The sequence below is a fragment of the Malus sylvestris genome, chromosome 8 (genome assembly GCF_916048215.2).
Source record: "Malus sylvestris chromosome 8, drMalSylv7.2, whole genome shotgun sequence".
Lineage (NCBI taxonomy): Eukaryota > Viridiplantae > Streptophyta > Magnoliopsida > Rosales > Rosaceae > Malus > Malus sylvestris.
Genome location: NC_062267.1, coordinates 4828966 through 4854492, shown reverse-complemented (window position 1 = coordinate 4854492; position 25527 = coordinate 4828966). Strand labels below are relative to the sequence as shown.

The following is a 25527-nucleotide window of genomic DNA, read 5'->3' as shown; positions in this document are numbered from 1 at the left end:
AAGGCTTTGTCTAGGACTTAAGTAGAAAGTAGTTGATGAGCTGCTACTATGACATACTAGATCAATATTGCATTTTGAATCCCTATTCCAATTCTCCCATGAGCCTAAGTTTGTTATTCTTTGCCCTAAGGATGGGGTAGCCTACCCTCCTCCTAAACTTTTTATCAGCGGCTGAATTTGTCATTATTTTCTTTTCCACATTTTGAATCCCAATATCACTAGGATTTTCAATCTTTTTAGTGTTGTTTAACTAAGGTTTTCTACCTAAGAATCTATAAATATACTCACGTACCGACATTTGTTTTAGTATAATTGGAACACGAGTAGATACATCACGTATTATAATACAAGTGAAAAAACAGTAAAAAAATATATATACCATAGCTCTACTATGTTATACGATACATAATGTACAAATTTATAATTTTAGTACTAATAATGTCATGTCGTTTCGATGTTCCCCCCTCACATTGTATTTATGAATGATGAGAAAACAGATTCTTTCTCTGAGTTTTATGTGGTAGATAGAGATGACTCACTTTCCCGCTTATTTATTTGGATAAGAAATACAGAAGACAAAGCATTAGGTAGATGACCATATTCATACTTTAACTCCACCTCCATGTATTTATTCCAAAGGCAGAAAAAGCAGATTTATTCGAGAAAGAAACAAGGAATTTTCTGAAAAAAATTAAACCGGAAAAGAAGGAATCCAATGTGGAATTTTCCATTTGAAGAACAAGAAAGGACAACCTTTTTTTTTTCTTCTGAAAGTTGATTAATTTATTCAGAAAATTAGGAAAAAAACTGGAAATTTGAAATCTTGGTGGGAAGAAGGAAGGAGAGACAAGAGTGTGGAATCTCGGTGTCAACGACTGACAAAAACATGAATGGTCCGGTTGGTATTTGTCTGGTTGGGAAACCTCCAGGTCGAAATCGGTTAGTAAAATGAACAACAAAGGAAAAGCACTTTTCTCTAAATAAATGCTTCTTTCTTTCCCAAAAGCACTTCACTGTACCTGCCCAGATTCAAACACAATTGATGTGATGACCTTAATGATAAAAGCGTTTTTCAACATTTAGAAACGTTGTTGATTATACGCAACACTGACGCTTATTTTTTAACTGAATTTCTTCTCACAAAAAAGTAATACGTGACTCACCTTTTATATTAGTTCGAGTGGTGAAAAGAGTATGAGGTGATAAATTAAAATTAAGATAAATTCGTAATTCGATTTTCTATAATAGAATAAAAATACATGTGATATGTCGTTTCAAACTTTAAAGTAAGTCATTTCATATGATGTATCAAGCTTCCAATGCCTCTAAAACCTACATGTCACATGTTTATATTTCATAACATTTTAAAAACAGCGCATCAAACATAAGTCATCAAATCGAATTATTGTATATGACTATCTGTCACATTAAAATCAAAATTTTAAGCAACGGATGAATGTGACAACTCAAACATCATTTTCTGAAACCACCCCTAAAACTTCCAAACATTTCAAATGACTTCATCAGAGCTGGTCTCTATCTTTAGCAGTAAATCATCCAATCTTCACTTTGATCGTCCATTTTTGGTTCTTGGATTAGTAACTTTGTTGGTGAAAACCACAAAACCAAATATGATTCATCAAAACACGCGGTCACATTCCACGTGGCCAAATCCCATTAGCCACAGGTGGTCCCACAAACACAATCAACCATCTGACTGCGATAGAATGCTATCCAATCCAGGAGGATCTTTTGTCGGTTTGCTTTTCGTACTTTTCGTAACTTTTCGCAACTTTTAATGTACTGACAAAACGGGTCGTGCCGTCGTGGCCTCCGGTCGTTTTTCCCCAGAAAAAGCAGTGGCCCTAGTTGGGGGTGCAGTTTCGTAAATTTATCCCCCCACAGTGGCAAAAACTGCCCCTTCCCCAATAGAACCGAGCGCCATTTGCTTCCCAATTTGTCCCTTGTTGTTTTGAATTTCAAATATCGAACGGCTCTGTTTTTTGGGACCAAAAAAAAGCCCTACAAAACAAAGCAAATCACCCACGTCGCAGAAGCTTTGAGTTTCATAAATCCACCCGGAAGTTTCACTAATCCACCCGGTAGTTTCATTAATCCACTAGGAAGATTCATTAATCCACCTTGAAGTTTCATAAATCCGCGCTGCAAACCTCTGTTTTTGCTTGTTTTTCTGCTGAAGCAAATTTGTTTTGCTCAAATGGGTGCTTCTGGTAAATGGGTCAAGGCTCTGATCGGGATGAAAAAACCCGACAAGGACGACCCGGTAAAGCTTCGATCTTTACCATAATTTCCAGGTTATTTTTTAATTATTTGTTCCGGGTTTATGAATTTCTGAACTTTTATGTTTTTGGGTTTGATTTGTTTAGGAGAAGGTGAGCGGGAAGAGCAAGAAGTGGAAGCTGTGGAGGAGTTCTTCAGGCGATTTGGGGTCTACTTGGAAGGGTTTCAAAGGTAATTACTGGGCGGGATCGGAGGGGTCGGATTCTCCGAGAGGGGCGGATGTTTATAATGCAGCGGTGGCTGCGGTGGTTCGAGCTCCGCCGAAGGATTTCAGGGTTGTGAGGCAGGAATGGGCTGCTATCAGAATCCAAACTGCTTTCCGAGGCTTCTTGGTAAGAAAAAAAATCACTTTCTCAATATTTATTTCATTTGTTTTTTTTAAATCTGCACTCATAGGCCATAGATCTTAGTGTCTTAATATGAACAACCTGCTTGTTGATGTAAGAAAGTGCTTTTCTGTTATAATTGTAGCTTTTGATTAGCAGAGCTTTTGAAATAAGCACATAGTTAGTGTTGAAGTTGCTCAATACATTCAGTCTGTTTGATAAAATGCCTAGCTGCCTATTGTGCTTAATTTTAAGGATTTGGCTGCTATTGATGAAAGTTTGAAGCTTTTTATATGGGGAAACTGATTTGCAGGCGAGAAGGGCTTTGAAGGCCTTGAGAGGAATAGTGAGGCTGCAAGCTCTGGTTCGGGGCCGGCAAGTGAGGAAGCAGGCTGCTGTGACACTGAGGTGCATGCAAGCTCTTGTTCGAGTTCAGGCTCGTGTGAGAGCTCGTCGCGTGCGAATGTCCATGGAGGGACAAGCTGTGCAGAACATGATCAATGAACGTCGCACGCAGGCCGATCTCTTAAAAGAAGCTGAGGTAACTTGAGCTTTAAAGTTGTTTGCTTTCATTTGAATATTGTCACAGAAGAAAATATTCTTGGTTTGAACTTTGAAGCGGCTCTTTCGAACTTGCGTTTTTGTAGTAAGTACTGAAAAAGGATAAATAATTGCAGGAAGGGTGGTGTGATAGCAAGGGAACAATAGATGATGTTAAAGCAAAGATTCAAATGAGGCAAGAAGGAGCATTCAAGAGGGAGAGAGCAATTGCTTATGCTCTTGCTCAGAAGGTAATAAAACACGGAAATTGACTTCGTCGGGAACCTCCTTGTAGTTTGTCTGTTAAACTAAGTAGCTTTCTCTTCACATTACTGATATAAGCAAGATTGTGTTCCTATTTGTCTTCTCAGCAATGGAAATCAACCCCAGATTCGAATTCGAATTCTCGTACCAGATCCTCAGTGTACTCTCTCAGTAAGAACAATGAATTTGACAAGAACAGTTGGGGATGGAGTTGGTTAGAGCGTTGGATGTCAGCGAAGCCGTGGGAGACTAGGCTGATGGAAGAGTCGCACAATGACTCTTCTGAGATCACACCGCCTCCTAAGAGCTGTGCAGACCCTTTCGTGGGCAAACAACATTCGAAATCTTCAGAACCAAGCTCGGTTAAAGTCAGGAGGAACAACGTCACCACTAGGATTTCTGCAAAGCCTCCTCACATTGGGCAAGCTACTCGCTCATCTTCGAGCCCAAGTTCCGAATTCCGGTATGATGAGAGCTCTGCTTCATCTTCACTGTGCACATCCACGCCGCCAGTTTCTGGGAACACCGGTTTGGCATCAGATAGAACAGATGACGGCTGCAACTATAAGCCGAGTTACATGAACCTGACTGAGTCAACTAAGTTGAAGCAGAAACCACACAGTTATCTGTCTCAAAGAACTCAAAGGCAATCCATGGACGAGTTTCAATTCCTCAAGAGGTCTGGGGCATTCTCTAATGGGGATTCAAAAAGTAGTGCTGGTTCTGAGCCATTTTCAGCCAACTTCTCCAAGCCGCTTGGCATGCCAACGCGGTTGGATAAGAACTCTATGAAACTGAGGTGAAAGGGGCACCTCGATCAGACGATCAGCTGGATTAAGTTCATTTTGATTGAGAAGATCAACGGCTAGTTGTTCCCTGTTCCCTGTTATTTAGAATGTGTGATTTTAAGTGTGTGCTAGGAATAGAAGAGTTCAGTCTTCATTTGAACATAGTTAATTTATGAATATGTGGAATCGAATATTTACTTAATTCTAATGTGATGGATCATTGAACTCATCGCGGGCTTTCTTGCAATGCATTGGTCTCCAGCAAATTTAGCTTCAAATTGATGATTTATATCACATAATCTACATCGAAGATGGCTTATACATTTTGTATATCTAATCTTTCAGTTGCCTTCTAAAGTGAAGGATAAGTATCATGAGGTCTGATCGAGCGAGTGGAAGAATGATTCTTGCATCATGTCCGCTTTATGACTCGAAGCTTGACGCCATTCTTGAACTTGAGAACAATGCCATATTCAAGCTCCAGAGGTACCTCCATAAATGGAGAGTGCCGGAACACATACTTCCGGTATAAGTGAATCAGCGCAAGCTTTATTTCTTGCACAGCAAATTTCTGACCAATGCAGGTTCGAGGCCCGAGTCCAAACGGTATAAAGGCATATGGATGCCTTTGTTTCTCTTCTTTGCAACTTGGATCAAACCTCTCTGGCCTGAACTTTTCTGGCTCTGGGAAGTTCTTTTGATCTTTCGCTAAAACTCCGAGGGCCAACCAAACCCAAGTTCCCTGCTCCTCAAAAACAAGACGAATTAATCCAACATATACACAAACCACTTTCAAATCACAGACAAAAAGACATTTCTTCAAAGAGGTCCTTAGCAGAAGCAGAGCAATACCTTTGGTAGAAGATAACCGCCTATTTCGATTTCTTTAGATGTTTCTCTTGCAACTAATGGGGAAACCATGTAGAACCTCATTGCCTCTTTAACAACCTGCATTCGAAAAACCGACAGGTAAACCAACTAATGAGGAAGCTTCCTCAAATGCAACACTGAAATTCGAGAAGCCTTACCTGATCAAGATAAGGAAAGTTGTGTTGGAGATCAGTAGCAGTTGGCATCTGATCTGGCTGTCCAAATCCATCGATCTCTGCCAGCAACTTTTTTTCAACTTCGGGATGTCCAGCAACCAAGTAGACCACTGAAGACAATGTGAATGCTGTGGTGGCCGACCCGGCAAGGAGATGCTCATAAGAAAGTGCACTAATGTAATCCTGTGTGAAAACATTTTTCGAAACCCTCCCCGACTCCCTTGCATTCAGTATGAGTGACAAGAAGTCCCTTGAACCTTGTCCTCTGTCTTTCATTCTCTTTTCCACAACCGCATCAAGCCGGCTAACCAAATGCCAGTTACTACGTTCGATTTTTCTGTCCATAGTCCCAGGAATTCTCTTCAACATCTGCCAAAATGGCCACTGGAGTATGGGGACAAGTAGTCCTAGTATGATCGATAAGGAACCCGAAAAGTCCAGCTTAAGTTGTGCTGTGGAATACATGTGTTGGTTGATGAAGTCCGAGACTTCATCGTCATTGTTGTATTTTCCATCTATCTTTTCCACTGACTCGCCGAGGGATTGTGGTTTAGAAAGGCCAAAGTTGACACCAAATGCAGCTTGTCCTATTACATCCGTAGTCAATTGAAGGGAGATGTCGGAAAAGGTAATATCTTCTTCTTCTTCCGCTGTGGAGGCAAGTTTTTGAGTTGTACATTCAACAAATGACTGCATTGTAGGCACAAGATTGGCTAAGTGTGATGGTTGATACATTGACAATATAGTGTTTCGCATCGTCGCCCATCTTGCATCCCTGCAGGATGCTCAAATTCCATCAGATGTTCTTCAATCTTCATTATTACAATCAACAAGAAGAGAGATTCGAACTTAAACGTAAAAAAAGCGAACTCAATGTCCTGACTAATTGACTTAATACACGTCTACTATAACTTTAACCGTGGTCCATGGGTAGATGTTCCATGTCATTTTATAACAATATAACATACAAAAAATATACCTGGTTAAAAAGAGACCCTTCTGATGGAGAGGGGAAGCTGCAAGGGGAGATGGAATGCTTCTGTTCTTCATGTCTTTGAATTTCTTTATTCCAACTTCCCTACAAAGCTCTGCATCTGCTACAATTACGAGTGGTTGTCTACCTATATGAAACCTGCCAGGATGTGTTACCAAAAACTTAAGAGATGAGTTACGCACATACATAAGCGGCTTACCTTAACATATTATAAATCAAAGTAACACATCATTGCGACGTTGGATTTATCACGAGATCTAATTTTTAACTAAGGTCCTTCATTTCAACCATATTAAAAGGCACACAAAAAAGGTAGCAAAAACGTAACTTTTGCACAATCCACTGTCCACATGAAAAGATGTCAAACACAGTTGGTAAGCTTATAATTTAGAAAACAGTGGATCAAATGTAGCATGACCTACATGGCACTAATTTGAAGTCTCGTTTCTTTTTAACAAAACGATAGATATTACATTCTAAACTACTCTATTAATTTATGAATAGTGAGAATTTGAACTTGAGTACAAGAGATCTGATACACTATCCTGGACAATTGACCTAACCCTGTATGCAGTCTCACACTTGTTGTCAAATTTCTTCGGAAAAAATTCGGGGGAAAAACAGACAAATTATGCATAATCAAACATATACACGCATAACAGCTACTAACCTGAAAATAGGGCCATACTCTTTGGCAAGAACTGAGAATACATCAGGACCATACTTTGCCAACAAGGGAATGTGTCCTACCAGAGGGATAGTTGGTGGGCCAGGTACCCTTCTCATTCCCCAGTAGGGCCAATACAAGTACCCCAAAACTCCTCCCAGTATTGCCAGCACCATGAAGATGGTAAACAACATTTCAATGCTGCCTATCATTCTCTCAGTCTCTTCAATCTAATTCTTCAAAGGAGCTGAGCTCAGGTTGGTTTAATATATAGACTGGTGATGGAATATTCGGGGGGGTCCCACTACTAACCGGAAGCAACAGCTACGCCGTCAATAGTTGATCCTTGTCGCAATCAAGATGATTGTTTTTCAGTCGTGCTTTAAAAATGATTACATTCCTGAAAACTGAGAACCAATAGTCGTGCTCTCATTGACCAACGATTACTAGCAAACGAGCGATTAGTTTACTAATATTTCTCTTTTCAATGTTGGACGAGATTCCGTATCTCTCTTCGCAATGCCAGGCGCGACGTTGAGAATCCACTCTGATTCGTTTTCACAGAACTAGCAATATTTGTATATTCTCTGCATACACATCGTTGCTGTCATGTCATCAAAACTTTCATGGTGGATGGTGATCTCAAAAGTTCCAAGTCCCCAGCTTCTAATAAGTTCGTACATTTGAATATCTTTCACCCAATCATCGTTAGAATACTTGAAGAAATCTATAAGTGCACCCATGACTTTCCAAAGATCCCCATACGCAAGGCAAGCGACAGCAGAAATTCATATGGTCACCTACAGGGCCACACGTACCCAACTAAGCCGAAAGCACTAGAGGCTTCTCCAATGACAGAAGCAGCCATCCTTCTATTGCCTGCCACCCAAAGTTTGAGGTTGAAGAATCGAAAAAGTCTGAAGCATCCCCACCCAGAATGACGCCGAGAATTGAAACATCGAAAGTCGTATAATTTTAGCAAGAAAATTTGGAAGGAAAGAAGACTGTTTGCGAGCTCTTCGGTCTTGTTGGCTGACTAACAAGTGGTACGTTCGTTAGTTTTCACTAAATCATTGCCCGCGGTGAGCTGCCGCACACAATTGTCAGAAATTTTTTTGGGTGAAAGCTGCTCTCCGATCTTAAGCCTGACACTTTATTCTGCATTAAGAGCAATGCCACGTATTTTTTATGTTTTTTTCTTGTATTATTAAGGGTTTTTTTTTTTTTTTTTTGCCAAACGGTAAATTTTGTTAAATTAGTCACCGACGAAATTCAAACCCATGATGTATTTTTTTATCCTTTTTTCTTGTATTATTAAGGGTTAAATTTCTATCCCCTAATGACACGTCCCGATCCCGATGTCTGTGGAACATCGGAATGGTCACGTGCTGCCCGACACCCTAGGGTGACGAAAGTCATTTATTGAAAACATGAGAACTAAAATATGAATAAGATAAAAGAATTTAAATATAATTAATATGCAAATGAGAAACGTGTTCAGAGCATACAACTAACTAGAACACTAAAAGAAATAATATAAAATTGAATGAATAAAAGAATGGGTCCTACACTGAGAGGACTCGAAGATTCCGATGCGGAAGTACACTAACCCCCCAAGTTTTATAGAAATTCAATAGTATAATATGTAATAGATTTTCCGAAAACTTTAGCATGTCATAAAACCTTTCATAAAACATATTTCTTATATAGTGTGCTAACTAGTGGTATTATAATCTACCCAAAGGCCCCTATCACCCTACCCAAAGGCCCATATATAAATCTTCAATCGACCCGAAGGCCCATATATAAATCTTCAATTGACCCAAAGGCCCATATATAAATCTTCAATCGACCCGAAGGCCCCTACAATGACCACTAGATACGCACAAAATCATTGAATATACTATTTCCAAACATAAGTACATATATCTCAAAACCATCTTCACAACATATAGTCATCCAACATATATACTATAAAGAAGTGTAAAGAAAACTTGTTCATAAATAGTATATAGTCATCCATCATATATACTATAAAGAACATAAGTTCGATAAAATATGGTATTCTAAAATATTCATAGTATAGCATGATAATCAATAAGTGTAAATCCAAATTGCTTATAAAACATTTTCACAAAACGTAATCATTAAAATCAAGCTTTTTCATGACACGCCCCGACCCTGATCGTTTAAAGGAAAAAGAATGTCTAGGACCTACAGAACTAGAGGGGCCCACTAATTCTCTGGTACTTCGCGATTGGAAATTCCGATTCCTCTGATTCTGATTCTGCTGTCTATTCTGTCTAGGACCTACACGTGCTGGCCGACACCCGAGGATGACGAAAGTCATTAATTGATTACAAAAGTAATGATTAGGAGAAAATATTCATGAATAAACATTAAAATTTAAGAGTAATAAGCAAAGTTCAAAGAAGTGTCTAGAGTGCATAGAACATAATCTAATTCAAGATTTACAAGAAGGAAAGATCATTACAAGATATCACACAAGTGGGTGATATATTGCTACTAGTAGGGGAATGCCTCATACGTCGTGTTGTAGTCTTCGTTTTTAAGACCTAAATGTGGGCGCAAAACAAAGGTGAGTGGATCAAGTTCATATATACAATAATAATAAAACAGTTATCAAAGTACTAACCACCACAGTTTATATATAATGAAAACTACTAGCATAATAAGTGATGGATTTAATCAAAATCCTAGCATGCCAACAATATCTCAAAAGTCATATCGCGGAACAACATCGCAAAAATCAAAACAGTAAACGTATCATCGATCATCTCGTAAATGCGGTGTGCTGCTAGAAAGATCACTGAATAAATATAACTCTCGGCTCAATACCTACTATGTGGTCTCTGAGCCCGTAGCCAGAGATTACCAACTCCTGGCCCAATGCCTGCTCCGTGTCCCTCAGCCCGTAGCTAGGTATTATTTCTCCCGGCCTAAATGCCAACACCTGATCCTCGCCTTAGGCGGCATAGTGTCCTCTAGGTACGCACAAATAGTTACGCCTCTCGTAAATAACCACTTCATAGTATAAAGTTATCCATTGTCTATACTATAAAGAGAAGTTTCTAAAACATGTTCTAGTATCCTATCGTCATCCATCATATAGTCTACCAGTTCATGATTTTTATAGAAAATTACGATATATTAAAATATAGCTCAATATAGGCTAACAATTAATTCCTCACCAAAAACAAGAGACGAAAATCAATAAATTCAGTAAACAGGCTTAACATAAATCTAATCATAAATTCGTAGGCATGCTAATCATTTATGCAATTAAATTATAAAATCATGAAATTTTAGAAGGGGTCCACTCACAAATATTCCTTAGCAGAAGAGTTGCGAGGATAAAGATTAAGAATTTCCTCACTAGCAACTTCACCTAGGCATAAAATGTAATAAATAAATAAAAATATTTTCTAAAAGATTTGGGTTTGAACTAAATAAATTAAGGGATTTGGGTTGAATGGGTTAGGGTCTAATGGGTTTTTGGGGTTAAAAAGGGTTTTAGGGTGAAAAAATGGTGGTATGGGCTTAAGCCCAAACACACACACACACCACAAGCACACACACATGCATGACATGCATATATACACACGCGCGCACACACACACACACACTAATTAAACACACACACACGAGTTGCACACACAGCGTTTACGAGACGATCTATGATACGTTTACTGTTTTGATTTCCGCGATGTTGTTCCAAGATATGACTTTTGAGATATTTTTGGCATGCTAGGATTTTGATTAAATCCATCACTTATTATGCTAGTAGTTTTCATTATATATAAACTGTGGGGGTTAGTACTTTGATAATTATTTTATTATTATTGTATATATGAACTTGGTCCACTCACCTTTGTTTTGCGCCCCCATTCAGGTCTTAGAAACGAGAACTACAACATGACGTACGAGGCATTCCCCTACAAGTAGCAATATATCACCCACTTGTGTGATATCTTGTAATGATCTTTCCTTCTTGTAAATCTTGAATTAGATTGTGTTCTATGCACTCTAGACACTTCCTTGAACTTTGTTTATTACTCTTAAATTCTAATGTTTATTCATGAATATTTTCTCCTAATCATTACTCTTGTAATCAATTAATGGTTTTCGTCACCCTCAGGTGTCGGCCAGCACGTGTCTATCCTGATATTCGAGGAATTTCAGGGTCGGGGCGTGTCATTTCATGTATGCATTTCTACTATTAAGACATGCATTTCAGAAGGGGTCCACTCACAGATACTTCGTCGTCAAATAGTCATGCAACTAGCGAAGATGAAATCGCCACAACAAATGCCCTAAGCACATAAAGGGTCCAATTAATAAAACTCTACTCGAACAATTGAATTTGAGAAAACGAACATAAAAAACGGATTCAGGACGTTGAAATTAGCTTAGGAGGGGTCCCGACCAAAAATTTGAAAAAGTCAACAAAAATCAATGTTGACCGTTGATCGGTCAAAGTCAAAGTCAACGATTAGCTTTGACCAGGTCAAACCGGGTCAGTCAAACCAGTCCGAGTCAAATTGGGCTGGGTCAAAGGGTCCGGTCAACTGGGTTGGGGGTTCTGGGCTTGGTTTCTTAGGCCTGGGCTTAGCCACTAGGTTAGGTTCTAAGGTCCAAGGGTTTTGGGCTAAAGGGGAAACGAGCTGGATGCCAAGGCCCGAAAGCCTAAGCCTACACAGCTTTAAGGCCTGAGTCCGAAAGGGGATTAGGGTTTCCAATTGGGCTGGGCATTGAAGCTTGGCCCGATTGTTTTTTGGGTTAATAAAATTAAACTAAAGGATTTAGGTTAGGCTTTAGAGGTAACGGGCATAAGGCCCAAGTTCCACTTAGGCCCAAGGCTGGTTCTTTGGGTTTGGGTTTAGTTTTCCCAAAAGTGTTTTGGGCTCGGACGCAACGGCCCGAAGGCCCAACTTGCACAGCCTCAAAGGTATGGGTTGGTTTTCTCACCGGGGAAGGAGACCGGAGCCTTTCGTGCTCCGGTCAACGTCAAAATGCCATCTTAGCCTACGATCTAGGTGCGGAAACGAAGGTAAAGACAAGAGGAAAAGGTTGCTACTTGCGATGAGCCATGAAACAGCCGGAGGTAGCCGGACCTGAGCTCGCACACCCATGGTTCACCGAACTTGAGTTAGGTGTCCTCTGGGTGCCCCAGAGCTTCACGGAGGGGAATGAGGAAGAGAGAGAGAGAGTACCTAGTGGTAGTGGTGGTGATGCGCCATCGTCAGGGTACAAGGATTTAGATGGGTGTGTCGATCGAGAAAAAGAGTGAGAGGGAGAGTTTCAAAAGAGTGAGAGTTGAAAGCTAAGACAATGAAAGATCTGAGGGAGCTTTGAGGGAAGTAGAGAGAGAGAGAGGTAGAGAGAGTTTGTGGGCTGCCACATGGCAGCGTGAGGGAGAAAGAAAATCTAGATGGAGGGTTCGGATTAGATTAGGATAGGTGACCAAATTGCAAGATTCTATATACTTTTAGACAAAAATTAAAATTACATAATAATTTTGGGGAGAGGTTTTACACCTAATTAGGTGTACATAATAATTGAATGGGCTTTGCATAATAATTTTGGGGATGGGTTTTACACCTAATTTTGGGGAGGGGTTTTACATAATAATTGCATGGGTTTATATCTAAATAACTTTTTTTTTGTAATATCAATAAAATTCCTTCAGTACCGTCGAAGTTTTCTAAAAAAATAAAATAAAAAAAACAACAAAGAAACGGAGATTTCTCCATATTAATTAGTGAGTTTTATTTTGTTCAAAATCAGTTAGAGTTTTTCTCCTTGTGAGGAATATTATTTCTACCAATGCATCCGAAAGGCCCCATGTCCAAACAGTATAAACGTACAAGGATGTCGATGTGTGGAAATGAAACTTGAGGTTCCATCCTAAGGCAACACATGAACCAATAGAATTACGTGAAACGTGTATGATTTTATACATAAGGTAATCAGTGAAAACACAGTTCATCATAATTTCATAAATACTAGTTCATATAGAAAAACAAAGCATTACATTAACTAAACAACAAAATTAAAAGGAAACAAATTAACGCTAATCATCCATCAACAAAATTAAGTTGAATACTGCTAACTGATTCATCTTACTTAACTGCTAACTGCTATCTACACAGGCTACATCGATCTAAAGCTACATCAAATTAAAGCATAAGCTTCAAGGATCGAAACCCTTCTCCGGTCTCCGATGGCTCCTCCGCCTGCAATGCAGGAAAGAAGAAACAGAAAATCAAGACCATTGGATACAAAGAAACACACATTCAAATAGTACAAGCAGGAAGCAGCAATCACTAAAATTAAGCACAATCATCAAAGGATACAAAGAAACAGCAGCATTCGTGTTGGGCCCTTTGCAACGTTCACCAGCCCTTCTGCACGTCACAGATCGTTGCATTATTTATCGCTTACAGCAAATCAACAAACATACATACCAATTAGTTAATGAAAAGCCAAGTTCTTGAATCAATATACCAATATATAGATATAGGAATGGAGTTGTAGGGGACCAACTAGCACACGTTGCACTTTAAATTTTGTTATCGTCGTCACAGCTTGGGTTGGGTCTGATAACCCATTTGATCAAGAAGGTCTTGCAAGTCCTTACCCCAATCAGCCGGCTCTGCAACCAAATCATCCACCTCAACTTCGATTTCTGATTCATCGCCCACCACGACAACTTCCTCCTCCGGGTTGCCACCAATGAGGTCATCACTCCACAGCTCCTCCCATATAGTCTCACTAACAGAATCCAAGTGGCCTCCAGTAGTACTTGTGGGTACTAAACTCGGATTAGGGTCCTTGATACCACTGCTCAATTTGTTGTCCAATGCAGCAGTTGAGAGAAAGTTCTCAATATCTGGCTCCATATTTGCCAACTCTCCCAGATCCTGGTTCGCTGAGTAGTCTTCGACGTCGATTATAGGCGCTTCTTGCAGATTCTCAAGACCGGGACTAGCAGCCAGTCTGCGTTTTCGACCAATTTCAATACCGTGCAACTTTCTGTTCTTAGCATTCTTCTCAACAAGGTGCTGGAGAAAAGATGGACTATTGAGTGCTTTGGCAAGGAATGTGGTCATCTGCTGCTGTTTTTTCTCCGTGGCCAGCAACCGGCCCTTCATTGCCATGACTTGCTCCCTTGAATTATGTTGCTGCTGCCTCAACTTCACAATCTCCGTCATCAAAACGTTTCGGTCTCTTTTCAGTCTTTCAAGCTCGGTTTCTACTCCGCACTGCCCCAATTCAACACAAGCTCCTCCTCCTCCACCTTCTTGTTGCATACTCTGTGAGACATGTCTCCTCCTCTTGATGGTCTTCAGCAAATGCCTCTGCCCTCCTAGAAACCCTTCGTTGGCGAATTCCCATCGGTCCGAATCAACCTTTCTGAAACCCTGCATGCATTCAGTTGATGAGCAAGCCTTGATATTTCCCGGATAAGGATGTAAAGTAATCCAACAAAGGGACAATTCGAGTAATTCTTACACTAAACCAAAAAAATGTTTAGAAAATTAGCAGGCAGATAATTTTTTTAGAAAATATGAGATGGAATTTGAACTAATTACCAATCATGCAGAGAACACTCATGAGAATCCACAGGCAAGTTGAACAAGTAATTGAATATGAAGAACCTATGAAGAACAATGCAAGAAAAATCATGTTTTTAAAGTACTTACGTAAGTATTGAGCTGACGAATGAAGCTGGAGAAGTTACTGTGCTTGAAGTAGCGAGTAAGGAGAGTGGTGGAGAACTTCTGAGAGTCCCACACAACGAAGCTGTTGCGAGCTCTGGTCCAGGAAACAATGGCGTCCGTGGAAGGATCCTCCACCATTTCAAACGTCTTAGTGAGAAACGGCGGCGGACCCACCTCGTGCAGCCCCTCTACTGGCCGCGGCGATGAGCCGACGGTGCATGTCACAATCTCCTCCTCTTTCACCACCACTCCATCCATGGTTCACGGTTCCCACAAATTATTAGTAACCTCAGTACCAAAAGACGGGATTTTTACTTCTGGAAGAGGATTTTGAGAATTGGGTTTCGGATTTGATGCGATTTCTGGAATTTGAGTTGCTGAATTCGAGCTCTGCAGTGAAATTTGAGAGCTTTCTGGGGGAAATGGATCCTCTCCTAATCCCAAAGATATTTTGGAGTGTACTTTCTTTGTGATGTGGAGGAGAGAGAACGTGTTATATTTAAGGCCGTGGAGAGGAACTTTCTAGAGAGAACTGGTACTTGCTGTCTCGTTTCTCAAGTTTGTAAGAAGGTTCTTCTTCCACTTGTCAATATTATATTGCATTTAGCCTTAAATTATCACATAAATATGATAATTCATTCTTTTATTATTCGTATGGAAAGTGTTATAATTTCATTCTACACTCCTTACAAGTGTATTTTTCTTTTTGAATATAGAAAGTTAGACGTGTAGAATAAGAATTTTGAAGTGTTAATAACAATTCTCATTCATATTAGTAGTTATTATCTTGTCCGCTTTATAAACTTTATTGGAGTTGGAGGTAATCAGCAATTCTTGTGGTTTGAAGACCCCCCCCTCTCTGACTTTATTAGGGATGTTTTATTTGATGAAAAATTGTAGGTTGGATTGGTTTTGTATTGTCATGTGAGGATAGTTTTATTGTCGTGCGGAACGCTATTTTCACTTAGACCGGGTTAAAAACCTTGACAAGATTTTATCAAAGCCCAAAAAACATAATATCCTTAGTATTTACGTGATCTCCGCTTTGCAATAAATATCGTACTTTTTACCTCAAAAAAATAAGGTGATCCAGCAAAGGAATTCTTAGTGGAAGATTATTTTATTAAGATCTAGAAAGATGCAAAGACTTTATTAACTAATTTCACGCGGGGACTTCCCATTTCACGTAAGAAGCAAAAATTAATTATTTTATAAGGGCAGTTTAAGATATTTTAAAACTTAACTATTTTAAACTTTCCTCATTGGGGATAAGAATATGAAGTTTAAGATTTTTACTTGTGTCTGAAATGTTTTTCTGTTCAATCTATAACTTAATCAAGTAGTCAACTCTAAAATTTAAAACGCCTAACTTTTATGTAGACAATTTTAAATTGTTGATGCAGAAAAAATGTGGTCATTGAACTTCATTCATGTACAAATTTCGTCTGATACCAAATACGAAATTTGAAGTTACACACCAAAATCTATAAGATAGCAAAAGTAGTCCAACTTCTTATATACAACTTCTTAATTATTTAATGCGAAACTTTAACTAAAAGGAACTCTGAGTGAGGACAGTGAGGTGACTTCTTGTGGTATCCAGATGGACCAAACCAGTTGGATAAGATTTTAGAGTATGCTTTGGCTACGAATATTTATCCAATATTCAGATTTAAAAATAATGTAAAAAGAATGAACAAATTTCTTTCATTATTCAGCCCAAAAATATTATAGGAAATGAGCTCTTGTAGCTCAGCTTTTTTTAGAAAATTTTATTGATATGAAAAAAAAAATATTACATTTAATTATAGGGATGTAAACCTTACACCTCATAAAGTGATAAAAATAAAATACGAAAAACAGAGAAAAGAGAGAGGACATAAACATTACCCTTTCTTGAAAAACCAAATACAAAGAAAAAGGGAGAAGACAAACATTACCCCTCAAGGGAAAAAAAAGGCTTATTTTTATCTACGCCAATTGGAACTCGATTTTAATTTCATTTTACTCCCTGTAACTCTAAAGTCGCTATTTTACTCCCTGAAACTCAAAATTTGCTTCACTTTGCCTTCTAAAACTCGATTTTATCACAATTTGCCCCTGAAACTTGAAAGTTGTCTCTATAAAACTCAAAATTCGCTCGACATTGCCTTAGATCCGTTAGTTTCTTATGTGGGTTTGATTTGTGTGAGCTAGGCTAATCAATTTCTTTTTTATTTTTTTCATCTCTTCAAAAAAAATTTAAACTTATTATTCTCTTATTGTTTAATGTTCATGCATAATGAAGAATTATAATCAAATTTATAACACATGTGGCATAATCTTACTGGGTGTTGTGTCACATATATGTTTCAGGAGACTACCTACAAGTTTCAAGGAAAACAGAGAGTCCACAAGTCAAAGTGAAGCGAATTTTGAGTTTTAAGAAGTAAAGTAGTGACTTTTAAGTTACAGAGAGAAAGTGAGATTAAAATAGAACTCAATGAGACGTAGCTAAAAATAAGCCGAAACAAATACATTAAAAAAAAAAGACGACATAGGACCAAACCCCTCTAAAAAAACCTAAAAAGTAAAAACATGCAAGATAAGCTACAAAACAAAAACAAAAACGCATACGTTTAGTAAGCAGAAGATCTTGAATTTAACTCTCAAGAGCATTATGTATACCCAGCCCAAAAAGAGAAGTTTATTTCACTATCTCACCCAAAAGAGCAACATATGTGATAGGCCCACCATATAGATAGTGGATCACCATACTCTCAAATGCCATATCTTTTGGAAATTGGGCTTTGATAAGTCTTAGCTTTGGCTCTGTATCTGACTTCTCCCTGCGGATAATAGTACACTTAATTAATGGCATGGTAACGATGCTTATGTTCAGTACATATTACATCGATATATGGTAAATATTCTTGATATGTTAATATAAAATTAAGATGACGTTGATATTTGGTTGATATATCGTGGTATATGTCATCCACATCGTTTAATCGGGTCATGCGCCGTCCATGAAGTGTGCACAACCCACGTGTGCGCGGGAGAAATCCTCTATATGTTAATATTGCCAAGAAAAATACTTGGCTTTTTATATTCAGTAACAATGTTTTAGGAAGTAAACATCACTTTTAACATTTGTTGTAGTACTTTTTTGGAAAAATCGGGCATAGGCCTGAGCTGGAGGTAGGACCTCAAGCACCAAACCCATCAAAATCAATCCATATATAGAGCCGGAAGGCTGTTTTGGTGTCACTGGCTTCGACAAAAATAATTGGACCAAATTGCCCCTCAGTCAAAAAAATCCAAAAGCAGCCCAATACAATATATCAAATAATGCAAGGGTAATTTGGTAATTGACCATTATAAAATATAATATTATAGCAATATATCAAATAATGCAAGGGTCATTTGGTCATCATAAAATATAATATTATAATATAAATAATAAGTGGGGAGGGAGAAAAGAATTAAAAAATAGAATGATGAGTGAAAGTTGATGGTGTCCACGTGAAGGGTAAAGAAAAATATAATAAAAATAAAGAAAATCATAAAAGTTGTGTTCAAAACATCTTAAAAGACGCGTAGCGCCGGTGATAAATTAGTACATTTTTTTTAATTAATACCTTACAATAGGCTAGCAATAATGTGATTCAATCAAATGTTTATGAAATATTAATTTCTCTATTTTTAAATACATTCAAAACATCTTAAGAGACGTGTAATGCCGGTTATAAAAAAATGTATTTTTCACACAGATAATAATGTGATTTGCTGGTTATAAAAAATATATTTCTCAAGCGGATAATAATGTGATTAAATTAGTTGTCAAATGATTATTCTTTTTAACAAACGATATTTGATATAAGATTATTCATTTACTTCAAATATTTGACTTTCCTTTTGTCAATTTACACATATAAATACATTTAAACGTGTAAATCACGCATAACACGCCGTGATTCTAAAAATACCTTCTGCATGCACGTGAGTGCGTGCATGAAGGCTAGTTATATATAAAGAGAGAAGAAAAGGTGAATAGTGTTTTGATGTCACCAAGCTTCAACAAAAATAATTGGACAAAAATGCCCCCAAAACAAAAAACTTCAAAGGCATCCCAAAATAATGCATCAAATAAGGCAGGGGGTATTTTCATCATTTTAATAGTATTTTTTTTTAAATTAATTTGTTTGTGTTTGTGTTTTATTATTATTTTTTATTTTTTATAATTAGTACCTCACAATAGGCTAGCAATAATGTGATTCAATTTCTCTATTTTTAAACATGTTCAAAAAGTCTTAAGAGGCGTATAATGCCGGTTATAAAAAAGATCATTCGCACACAGATAATAATGTGATTAAATTTGTTGATGCACAAAATCTGCGAAGACTTTGGTACAACAGAAAGTGTCAGGTTTTGTGACCTTCGCTTGGTTGCTTCGGTCACTAGTGAGGATAAGTACGTAAATGAATAGAGACAGAGAAGCAAACACAGGATGTACGTGGTTCACCCAGATTGGCTACGTCCACGGAGTAGAGGAGTTCTTATTAGTAGTGAAGGGCTTACACAAGTACAAAGGATCAAGCTCTCAATTTAGTGAGTTCTTGTGAATGATTTAACACAAATGGCATTAGGCAATATTGTGGGGGAATGACCCCTATTTATAGAAAAACTTGTAGCTTTGTCACATTGACATGTGTCATGTTATGATTGGTTCTTGATGTCGACACGTGCTGCGCTCTGATTGGCTTCTAATCTTGACACGTGTCGAGTAGTGATTGGCCTCCTGGTCGGAGGGGAACTCTTCTGGGTCCTTGACAGTATAGCGTTGGCCGGTGCTCGGTAGTTTCGGGATTGGTCAAGTATGGTACAAACAGTGCTCCCCTAAGTTCCCGAGTGAGGGAAACTCCTCGGTTGGGGACTTGCAAGATCCAATCCCTTGAGTAATCACGAAACTTCTAAGTACCGAAGTGTGGTCTGATCTTCATCTGCCCTTCTCTGGAAGTACCTTTCCTCCATCCGGGAATGGTGTACTTAGCTGATGTTGACGCACAAGGTAATGTATCAATTTCACTTGAAGCTTAGTTGTAGTTTCGGGCTTAGTCAAGTGTGATACAAACCCTATAGTAGGAGTCCCCCAAGTCGCCGAGCTAGGAGATCTGCCGAAATAGGTGACAGACAAGGTAAGCAGTCAAACTTCCAAGTAAGCAACCCAGGATCAGAGGTTTGACTTCGGCTTCCGGTTGATTGTTCTCCTTCTCCTTGTCTCTCATTCAACTGCCAGGATAAGGAGAAGCAAATGGATAAGAGATGATATGAGATACTTTTGCTTTTGAAGAAGTAACTTTCCACAGGCTTATTCTTGAACTGTGCTGGAGGGTTTTCTGGTGCCCTTCAGAGTATAAGGCCGACTAAAAAATTTGAGGGTCAAAACAAATCCATCAAATCTAGAGTACGTTCGACCTTGATGATATGGGATACTTTTGCTGTTGACGGAATAATGAATGTGGTATGGAAAGGTGTCGTGCTGTAGTGATCTGTTTCAGCCCACCGTTGAACCTTCTGCTTCAATCTTTTGCATGGCAGAAGTGGTGTGCAACCTTTGCATTTAAATGGTCTTTCAGAACATTCCTTCGTAGTGACTCATCCCCGCTTGGCAGCTTCAGTGTAAAGAGCCAATATCTGATCAACTGTCATGAGGTATTTGCCGGTGGAATTCGTGACCTTGACAGCAGTTGAGGATGAGTACTCGAGAGCAATGCTAAGTAAGCAACCAGGCAAAGGCTCCAGGCAGTCAGTTCTAAATTGGAGGTTTGATTTCAGGTTCCGACTGACTGCTCTCTTTCTCCTTGTCCTGCAGGTGTGGACAAGGACAAAGACAAAGACAGGGAGAAAGCATGATATGGGATACTCTTGCTTTCGACCCTGATGATATGAGATACTCTTGTTCTTGGTGTGGCTTATTTGCTGAGGTATTATCGGGGGGAAATAAAGCTGAGTATTTCGAGAGGTTATGTTGAGGGTGCCTTTTCGAATGCGAGAAAAGGTTGAGCATTTTTGCAGGTTTGCCTGTCCGTTGAGGAGGGAGGTCAATGTATATAGGGATTTCCCAATAACAAGTAGTAATGCTATTCCTTTACCCTTCTTGGTCACAGCAATGTAGTGGGAGCTGCCAGCTTCACGTGTTTTAATTTTGTCAGAGCACTTTGAAAAAGTGGTATGTGGTATCTGGAAAGCTGATATTACGTGTGAAGATTACAGACAAGCTTTATCTAAGGAAATCTGGCTCTCGAAGTTCTGAGAGTTGTGCCTCTTCGGTTTTCGAACAAGTAATCCCGTCGAGGATCTGACTCTCGAGATTCGGAAAGCGGTGCTACTCCGGTTTTTGAGAAAGTAATTATGTTGGGAGTCTTTTCTCGAATGTGAGTAAAGATTGGACGTTCTTGCCAACCTGTCTTGCCGCAAAACACGGAGGTCGACACACATAGGGACTTTCCAGTTGTCAAGCAGTGGTGCTGTTCCTTTACCCTTATGGGTAATAGTAGGGTAGCTGGAACTTCGAAATTCTCGTGCCTAAACTTTGTTAGAGATCTTTGACAAAGTTATATGTGGTACCCGAGGAGTTGATGGTGCATATGGAGAGCGGTGATTGAACAGTAAGATTCACGTGTTTTCTACTTCACCAGAAATCTTCGACAGATTGCCCGTAATTTCCGCAAAGCTGATTGTGCATGTGACAGGTGCTGATGAGGCTGAAAAAGCAGGTGCTTCTTCGATTTCTGAGATCGGCCCTCGTGGTCTCTGAGCAGCCCAGCTTTTGAGAAAGCAAACGCCTCTTCGATTTCTGAAGCTCCGTCGAATGCAGATTTTTATAGAGGCTGGCATTAAGTTCCACAGCACACTTGAATCTCTACCAGTAGAAGCTCATTTCTTGCACTTCTAAGATCTTGATTTGTCTGACCTCTTCCTTCTTCAACACATTTGAAAATGTCTGGACCCTCCGACCGTCGTTTTGACTTGAACCTTGGAGAAGAGACAGCCACGCCTTCTCCAGACAACATATGGCGCCCATCCTTCATATCCCCTACTGGTCCTCTTACCGTTGGGGATTCTGTGATGAAGAATGATATGACCGCTGCAGTGGTGGCCAGGAACCTTCTCACTCCCAAAGATAACAGACTACTTTCCAAACGGTCTGATGAGTTGGCTGTTAAGGACTCTCTGGCTCTTAGTGTTCAGTGTGCAGGTTCTGTGTCTAATATGGCCCAACGCCTATTTGCTAGAACCCGCCAAGTTGAATCATTGGCTGCTGAAGTGATGAGTCTCAAACAGGAGATTAGAGGGCTCAAGCATGAGAATAAGCAGTTGCACCGGCTCGCCCATGACTATGCTACAAACATGAAGAGGAAGCTTGACCAGATGAAGGAATCTGATGGTAAGGTTTTACTTGATCATCAGCGGTTTGTGGGTTTGTTCCAAAGGCACTTATTGCCTTCGTCCTCTAGGGTTGTACCTGGTAATGAAGCTTCAAATGATGAACCTCCAATGCCTCCTCCTTCTGGGGTTTTGTCAAGTACTGAGGCTCCGGATAACCACCCTCCGGTGCTTTCTCTTTCTGGGGCTCTACCGACTGCTGAGACTTCCCCTAAGCAACCTTTGTGAAGGCTCCCTTTTGTTTGTTTATTTTGACTCATGTATATGTACATATTTGTGGCTTATCGAAAATATTAATAAATAAGCTTTGCTTCATTTCAACATATTGTGTTAAATACACCAAAGCCTTCTTCATAAAGTTCTTTGAATTTTTGCTTTTGTTGAAACCTGTATTGTTGAAGCTTTGTGAGTGAAGCATGTAGTTTGAGGTAGTGTTCCCTTAATTTCCCGAGTGAGGAAAACTTCTCGGTTGGAGACTTGAAAAATCCAAGTCACTGAGTGGTTGTGAGACTGCCGAGTATCAAGGTGCAGTAGCATATGGTGGGAGTCCCCCAAGTCTTCAGGCGAAGAGAGTTGCCGAATGAGGTGTCTCGCGTGTTACTAATTTGTCAAAGTAACGAATCCTTGTTTCGATGTCACACATTCGTATATGCTTTATCTAAAAATATTTCCAACTTTTGTGTGTTTGATGCTGCATGCTATTGACTAGACAAGATCAAGTGCAATTAGTAGCTTTTCTCTCTTTTTCATCTTTTCTTTGGTGGAATTGCTTTTCGTTTCCACTAATCAGCCTGAGTGGATGCAAGATAACACCTTTCTCTATAGTTCAGATTGCAAAGTCGTCTTCATGAAAGTTTTTTCTTATCTTGTGAACTACAACATATCCAAATTTGAGATCCATCGGAGTAGTACAACTTCAGAAATTCAAGTATGATGAGTAACTGTTCATCAATGTTCTGTTAATCCGTCAGACTTGTTGTGAGCTTCGAAACTCCATTTTCTCTTGTTCAGATCAACATACTTTCTTCATCGAAGTTGTTCCTTAACTTGTGAACTACAACATATCCAAATTTGAGGTCCCTCGGAGCAGTATAACTCCAGAAATCCAGGTATGATGAGTGACTGTTTATCATTTGTCTGTCAACCCGTCAGATTTGTTGTGAGCTTTGAAATTCTATTTTCTCTTGCTCAGATCAGCATGCTTTCTTCATTGAAGTTGTTCCTCAGCTTGTGAACTACAACATATCCAAATTTGAGATCCCTCGGAGCAGTATAACTCCAGAAATCCAGGTATGATGAATGACTGGTTATTATTTTTCTGTCAACCCGTCAGATTTGTTGGGAGCTTCGAAACTCCATTTTCTCTTGTTCAGATCGGTATGCTTTCTTCATTGAAGTTGTTCCTCAGCTCGTGAACTACAACATATCCAAATTTGAGATCCCTCGGAGCAGTATAACTCCAGAAAGCCAGGTATGATGAATGACTGGTTATTATTTTTCTGTCAACCCGTCAGATTTTTTGTGAGCTTCGAAACTCCATTTTCTATTGTTCAGATCGGCATGCTTTCTTCATTGAAGTTGTTCCTCATCGACTCTTTCATAACATATCAAAAATTCAGGATGAACTAACGGTTAAATATTTCCAGATCTTCGAAACATCACAACAGCTTCGAAATCTGCAAGAAGCCGACTATCATGTTTGGAGCTTCAACACTTTAATTTCCGTCGCTCAAACAGAAACGATTCCTTCTTGAAAGTTGTTCATATGCTCAAAAACTATAGGGTGTCCAAAATTCAGCTCCATTGGAGAAGAGCAGAGGTTGCAGAAATTTGATAGATGAAAGGAGGCGGAAGAGGGAGAGAAAGAAAAAGTCTCTTGGGTTGGATTTCTATTTTGGGGCAGATTCCAATTTTTGTAGCACCTTCATTATTGATGAATTGCTTGTACTTTTGTCCATTATGAAACTTGGGACTTTGGCTTGTTGTTGGATCTATTATAATATGTTTGGGAACATATATAAGTGAATAAATAAGAAGGAAAATTTTGGGCCCTTGTGGGTGTAAAACAAAAAATGTTTATGTTTACCCAAGTGTTTTTGTACAAGTTCAAGGGCATCTTGGGTTTTGTGAACAAAATTTGTTTATTTGGAGCAAGGTTTTGTGTTGAAGCTTTGTAGGTGAAGCTTTGGTGTTGAAGCTTTGTAGATGAAGCTTTCGAGGTGAAGCTTTGATGGTGAAGCTTTGTAGATGAAGCTTTCTGGGTGAAGCTTTGATGGTGAAGCTTTGCAGATGAAGCTTTGTAGATGAAGCTTTCTAGGTGAAGCTTTGATGGTGAAGCTTTGTAGATGAAGCTTTGTAGAGGGAGCTTTCTAGGTGAAGATTTTTTAGGTGAAGGTTTGTAGGTGAAGCTTTTTTAAGTGAAGCTTTTCGGGTGAAGTTTTTTTTTGGGTGAAGCTTTGTGGGTGAAGCTTTTTAGGTGAAGCTTTGTGGGTGAAGCTTTGGAGGTGAAGCTTTTCGGGTGAAGCTTTTTGGATGAAGCTGTTTTTTTTTTTTTTTTTTTTTTTTTTTTTGGCGCTTGACACGGTCTTCATTTGCTTGTTTTGTAGTGACTGTGGAAGACGGATTGCTTTCTGATTGAGAAGGGTTCCGGCATCGCTTGCTATGAATGTAAAAGAGTGAGGGCTGAGTTGGCTAAATTACCTCTTTATTGAATTCATTGCCAAATGGCCTTCATTACATAGGATGTCGAACGGCTATAGCTCAACACTTGTACATCGTGAGTCTATTTGTAGTAGTACTTCAAGTGATCAGCGTTCCATGGATGGCCAAGGGTCTTGCCATCGGAGCTTCTAAGTGTGTAAGAGCCAGGGCGACTGATGCCAATGACTTCATACGGTTCATCCCAGTTTGGACTAAGTGTGCCTTCACTCGGGACTCTGTCGCAGAGTAATCTTTTCTTTAAGACCCAGTCTCCTATTTTGAAAGAACGAGGCTTGACCCTAGAGTCATAATAGTTGGAGATACGCTGCTTGTAGGCGACATTCCTCAAGTGAGCTTGGTTTCTGTGTTCCTCAACTAAATCCAAGTTGAGGGTGAGTTGTTTGTCATTTTCACTTTGAATGTAGTTCTGGACTCGGAATGTTGCTTGCTCGAGCTCAACAGGGACAACCGCCTCTGTGCCAAAGGCAAGTGAGAATGGAGTTTCTCCTGTTGAAGTCCGATATGAAGTGTGATATGACCAAAGAACTTGGGGTACAAATTATGGCCAACAGCCTTTAGCTTTGTCCAAGCTGGTTTTCAAAGTGCGCTTGATTATTTTGTTGATGGCCTCAACTTGTCCATTAGACTGGGGATGAGCTGGAGAGGCAAAGCATAAGTTGATGTTGAACTTAGAGCAGAACAACCTGAACTTCTTGTTGTCAAACTGT

General features: G+C 39.3%; 3 protein-coding genes and 1 long non-coding RNA gene across 9 annotated transcripts; 2 read left to right on the top strand and 2 right to left on the bottom strand.

The window, feature by feature from the left end:
* The first annotated feature begins 1922 nt into the window (after nt 1-1922).
* On the top strand, nt 1923-4448 carry LOC126630997 (protein IQ-DOMAIN 6-like). The gene is made up of 5 exons (XM_050301157.1): nt 1923-2284; nt 2388-2633; nt 2941-3168; nt 3305-3418; nt 3539-4448. Exons 1-5 carry the CDS (start codon nt 2219-2221, stop codon nt 4232-4234), a joined length of 1350 nt encoding a protein of 449 aa, XP_050157114.1. The 5' UTR covers nt 1923-2218; the 3' UTR covers nt 4235-4448.
* Nucleotides 4449-4476: 28 nt separating this feature from the next.
* Nucleotides 4477-7138, bottom strand: LOC126630996 (cytochrome P450 711A1-like). The gene is made up of 5 exons (XM_050301156.1): nt 6930-7138; nt 6245-6397; nt 5248-6040; nt 5072-5167; nt 4477-4961 (listed from the first exon to the last, which is right to left on the bottom strand). Exons 1-5 carry the CDS (start codon nt 7136-7138, stop codon nt 4632-4634), a joined length of 1581 nt encoding a protein of 526 aa, XP_050157113.1. The 3' UTR covers nt 4477-4631.
* A 5742-nt stretch (nt 7139-12880) lies between these two features.
* LOC126630999 (heat shock factor protein HSF30-like) lies at nt 12881-15152 on the bottom strand. Of its 4 annotated transcripts, none has more exons than XR_007626198.1 (3): nt 14654-15151; nt 13455-14371; nt 12881-13354 (listed from the first exon to the last, which is right to left on the bottom strand). XR_007626198.1 is itself a non-coding variant. In XM_050301159.1 (3 exons), exons 1-3 carry the CDS (start codon nt 14927-14929, stop codon nt 13293-13295), a joined length of 1122 nt encoding a protein of 373 aa, XP_050157116.1. In that variant the 5' UTR covers nt 14930-15152; the 3' UTR covers nt 12881-13292. The 4 variants fall into 4 exon arrangements, 2 of the variants coding, with proteins under 2 accessions (XP_050157116.1, XP_050157117.1); XR_007626199.1 differs by having other exon boundaries at nt 12881-13183; XM_050301159.1 differs by having other exon boundaries at nt 13588-14371; nt 14654-15152.
* A 7800-nt stretch (nt 15153-22952) lies between these two features.
* LOC126631009 (uncharacterized) lies at nt 22953-24089 on the top strand. Of its 3 annotated transcripts, none has more exons than XR_007626203.1 (3): nt 22953-23208; nt 23292-23389; nt 23497-23532. It is a non-coding gene; the product is annotated as an uncharacterized LOC126631009 (long non-coding RNA). The 3 variants fall into 3 exon arrangements; XR_007626202.1 differs by lacking the exon at nt 23497-23532 and adding an exon at nt 23746-24089 and having other exon boundaries at nt 22954-23208; XR_007626201.1 differs by having other exon boundaries at nt 22954-23208; nt 23473-23558.
* Nucleotides 24090-25527: the final 1438 nt, after the last annotated feature.